At 40.2% G+C, this 5,134-nt stretch overlaps 1 protein-coding gene across 1 annotated transcript; it reads right to left on the bottom strand.

Annotated features, from left to right (window-relative positions):
- Nucleotides 1-807: 807 nt before the first annotated feature.
- Nucleotides 808-4,091, bottom strand: LOC139713940 (ADP-dependent glucokinase-like; the record flags this gene model as incomplete). The annotated part of the gene is made up of 3 exons (XM_071625658.1): nucleotides 808-1,718; nucleotides 2,546-2,682; nucleotides 3,943-4,091. Coding segments are annotated over 3 exons (954 nt in total), but the record flags the coding sequence as incomplete, so codon positions are not given.
- Between the last annotated feature and the right edge of the window lie 1,043 nt (nucleotides 4,092-5,134).

Raw genomic sequence — 5,134 nt, forward strand, 5'->3', positions numbered from 1 at the left:
CTCCTAAAAATGAGTGAAGACATCTCCACTTTCAGTCACTCACATATCACTCACCCTACAGGCAGAGCCATCAAACCCACTATTTTCCACATCAATTTCACAAGTAAGATTGTGATGGGGAGAAAAAATGTTTAAGTAAAAATACAGACTTTCTTTCCATTTAAAGAGGAGATGCAGTACACAAGGTGATGCACACAGTATGTTGTTGTCGTTGTTTTTTTCTCCACAAGTCATTATCAAAATACATATTAGTCAACGAATATATGAAAATCCATTCAGGTGTACTACACAGAATTTGCTTGAATTATCAAGGAGACTGTCCAGTTGGTTGAAGGGTGAAGCAGTTACAAATTTACATGGTGATTAGAGTCAAATGAAATATGATAGTACGACAAAATAACAACTTTCAAGATGAATGAATTCTACAAAGAGTTGTCTGTATGAAAATGGAAAAATTTCACTTGCAATGAATTTACTGCACTGTTATTGATCATCTTAACATGATCTTAATCTATCATGACATATATTACTAACTGTCAGAGAATGTAAGGCAGCGATAGAAAGGAGCTGGCGCAAATTTTAACACAATTTGATGAAAACTACATGAAACATCGTACTGTCACTTCCCAGTCTCAGTTATTACATATCAAACAACTTACTAGGAAACAGTCCTAGTAGGATTTCCTATTTCTTTCTCACAGGAAATTGAACAGAGAACTCCAAAATTCTCATTTTGAAACTTGTAACTATAATGCACTGAGAGCGGAAAGAAAGCAATGCTGAGCGAGTGCAATAAGGCAGGCACTGTATGTATAGCGGCCATAGCACACAATATTGCAATGTCTTGATTTCTGCACAGAGTAAAGAATCACAATTATATAGAAATTTGAGTGCAATGATTGCAGATGACAGTCAACAGATCAGTGATCAAACATAAAATATGGCACAATAATGTTGAAAATTAGATGTCAAGTATTATATCTTATTCACAAAAATACCTCAATCTGAATAGAGAGTTCACATCTGCTGAGATGTTATTGCTCAAGTCCCCTAAATCTGCACAGACAGGCCAGCTGCTGAAATATTGTCCCCACCCCCTGCAGTTCGATACACCTTGGTGCACACCAGGACGGGGGCCACACAAATTTCATAGTCTTCCTCCTTCCAACACGAAACGGGCCGATCCTCTTGAAACGGAATTTTGCGGCTGCCCTGTTCCCTCGATACGGAAAAGGAGTCGTCCATGATGATTCGCGAGCGGGCCATGTCCACTTCCGATGAGGCACAGACGTGGCGGTGTGCGGTCAATGACGCCTTCGCAGCAGCCGACATAGTGTTGCGCCAGATGGACCCATCCACAGTGAGGATGGCCTGAAAGGCTAGCGTGTGAACGTGAATGCGGGTGATGGGGCGCTGGCCAGGGGTGCGAGGGAACCCCTTGAGGGTGCTATAGACGGAGCGCATCTGGTCCAGGACGGTGGCAACACGAGGGTAGGGGTCCGAGACGAGGCTCATGTTTCCATAATTCAGGAGGCTGAAAAGGTTGGGTAACTCCTGCTCATTCATCCCAAGAGAGTCGGAGTAAAGGAAGATGTATTCCAGCAGCTCCTGCATCATCTCCTCCTCAGCAAAGGAGGCTAGCTCCAGGTGGACTGGGGTTGTAGCTGGGAGGCTTCGCAGCATGTCCTGCAGGAGTTGAAGCCTCTCTGGTCGTTCACCTGGAGGTTTGAAACAAGAGGTGCATGCTGGGTAAAGGGCTAAGGTGATGGAACAGTTACAGTGCACACAAGGTCAACAGTACATTCACCACTTTGTTTCATTCCCATAAGGCTGCGTTCACATAGAAGTATACTATTCGGGTATTCGGGCTCGTTTTTCGAGGGCACGCGAATAGCTTGAATCGAACGATAGGATTTTCTCACACCGGTTCACATAAGAGGGCACTATTCGAAAGTACGAATAGCTGCGAAAAGTATAGCAAAATGGGAATTGAGCTTGTTCGATTTTCTTGCAGCGTATACCGTCTCTCGTTTATGAAATAATGACACTTTGGGTCTGGATTTGCCCTTTAGCAAAAATAAGCATGTAGACTGACATTCTGATGCAGTTTAGAAATTGTTAATAAGATTTGCTGGGATGTAGGAGGAAGAAATCCTCACTGCATGGGATGGTGAGTTGACGGTGCGGGCGGCGGTGTATTCGGTGCCCGAATACAGAATAGCGAATAGCGAATACCGAATACTTCTATGTGAACGCAGCCTAACCCTACTAAACATTAAATCCCACTAAATTCATACACTATGCTCTCTTGGTCAACAGCACCATAGAATTGTCTTAATCGTGTTTACCTGACCTAGATGAATAAAATGATTACAGCACTTCCCCTGTGCTTCAGACAGACATAAAATTAACAACTAAAAAGAAAAATATGTCACAATTTTATAGTTGCTTCTTTATAAAGTTCATAGTAGCACATAACTATGATCTGATTTGGTGCTCATGCTGAATTGACAAGAACAGAAACCTGGAAGAGAAAAATATGTACCTTTTTTGAAAGGAAAGTTGTCCATCATTTGCAGACCACCAAGTACCACAGCTTTTGGGTTAAATTTCAGTAGTTCTTCTTGGAATTCTTCAAGTCCTTCCAAGAAAGGATTATACACATCACTGTGTATGATGAACCTAAAAGACAGTTTTGGGGGAGAAATGGGAATAATAAAAAGAAAACAAGGGCAAGAAACATGGCAGCAGTTGCCCTAGGAAACAAACTTCATCAGTGCATCAGTGATTTATGAGATTCATAATTGTGTACTCTGAACATCCAGGGTCACAATTTATGATGCTGTACATGTTTATATTCACAACAGGCATAAATCAGGGTTGAACATTTATAATAAGCACAGCAACAAGATATCCGTCAAAGGTGGGTGAACTGAGTCAACTGTTATGAGGATAGCACAGTTGTGCCATGGCAGAAAAACAGAAAGTGTGGTCTTCCGAATACTCAACATTTCTTCTTGAAAATGCAGAAATTAGCCCAAATCTCGAAGGAACATAGGTATTGCACACATCTGTTTTCTAACATGACAATGTGTTGATTAGGTGTGACATCAAATCGTGAGTTTGTGATTAGCATCTTTTAGCAAATTCCACTGCAAGTTCTGGCCTACTTTAACAAATTTAGAGAAAATCAGACATAAGAGAATAGTGAGTGATTCATTACAGTTGGCCACAAAATAAGCAATGTATTCATACCTACAAATTAATTGCATTTATGATGACATGGCCTCCTCATAACCATGTTCACATTGGCTAGCACAAACATCTTTATTAAATCTCATGTTTTTACAGGAATTCTAGAAGGAGCATTTAAATGTTTCTTACAAAATTGTTCCAGAAAAAAGTGGAATGACTCAGCAATGAAGAATTTGTACAATACAGGACTTATATGACACTGAACGAATTATTTCCAGAGATACTGGTTTGTATACAACAGAACTGGGCCCCATTTCATAAAAAAGTTGATATGATAACAAGTCTTGCTGGAATGTCAATTGTCATGGTAATGTCATGAATGGAGCTTCCTGATTGGCTGTTGCTATAGGAAGTTGTCATTCCAGCAAGAGTTGACATCCAAACATCTTTTATGAAACGGGGCCCTGGAGTGCTGCCTGTGAGGCCATGTGATTGTAATAACTGATAGCATTGTTTTGTGAAAATATGTTAAATTTTAGAATTCTGCAACTTCATCTGATTTTAACAAAACTTTCACTATTCTGTTTGACTTAATATACTCCCATTTTCAAAGCGATACATGTAAGTGCAGAATTTCCCTTAAAACGAAAGTTGCCTAGACGTACCATGTGTGTCAAGGACTTTCAGAAAACCTAGGGATGCAGTAGATAGAATGTATCACACTCCTATCTCTTCAAAGCTGGTTACCTGTTCGCTCTTGGTGAGGTATATCTGCCAAATTTTTCTCCTGTCTTGTATTCCAAAATAAGATGTACATCATCCTCCTCCACCGGGTCACCTACAACTGTGAGTTGACCAAGATTGGAAAAAAAAAAGGACAAAGAAAATTGGGGTATCTATTGAGTATAAAAAAAGAGCATTAATTCACATGGTAACTGTCCCGCTGATATTCCATCGCTGGTACACGTGTTATCTTCAAATGTTCTCATGTCAAGCATTGGGTTACCAGGCAAAGATACATGTAATCTGGGGAAGAAAAGGATTTCATATGCTTCTCAGAAAATGTTTGACACAGCATCAGGAAAACAGTGAGCATAGCAAATACCATCCTATCTCATTTTGCACATCATCACATTGTTGGCTTAAAGTTTACAGTATTCTTGATTTCAGCCAGCGTCTGATTCTGTAACGCCTCAGTCTGCATTAGGTTTTTTGTGACCTGAACAGGAATTCTGTTCCCGGAGTTAATAATCTGTCATTCTTTATCCCATGAATTATAGGCAGCTGTTCATGATCTCAACCCTGAGGGCTCCTGTCACCACCAGAGCGTATCTCACTTATATTTAACAATTATCGAGTGAAAGATTATCACCCCCTCACTCCCTTGAATATATCCCTCACTTAAGATCTACAGTTGTATACACTTTTGCAGAAAGGCCTCTTCCTAAAAGCTCTCTGTAGATATTTTACATCAATGCAGGAAACATTCTAACCCTACTCTCGCTATGCTTCTACTACACTGACATGTGACACCAAAATCCACTTTAAAATGCCATCAACAGGATCTGGCTTAGCCCATATCATGCAATCAATGCCATGGGGGGAAAAAACTATGATAGGTCAAAAAAGACGATATCTCATGCGAAACAAGGCATCGAATCTCACAAAAGCTACCATAGATCATGACAGAGAGAGAAAGAGATAGAAAGAGAAGGGTTTCACACTTCTTTGTAGTAAAAAAAAAACTACACACATTCAGAAATCATTTCAGTACTTCATCACTTTGAAAACCAAGTTGAGTCACCTTTCTCCAAAACACAGATCTTGTGCCATACTTAGTCGATCATGGTCTGAAGGTGTTTTCTAATCAAGTTTTGCTCAATTCTGGGCCCAATTACAGTCTGAGGGTCCGACTACTTAAACATGATTGCATGGAACT

The sequence above is a fragment of the Diadema antillarum genome, unplaced genomic scaffold, assembly GCF_040938485.1.
Source record: "Diadema antillarum isolate AM-2024a unplaced genomic scaffold, OU_Dant_1.0 seq00002102_RagTag, whole genome shotgun sequence".
Taxonomy (NCBI): Eukaryota; Metazoa; Echinodermata; class Echinoidea; order Diadematoida; family Diadematidae; genus Diadema; species Diadema antillarum.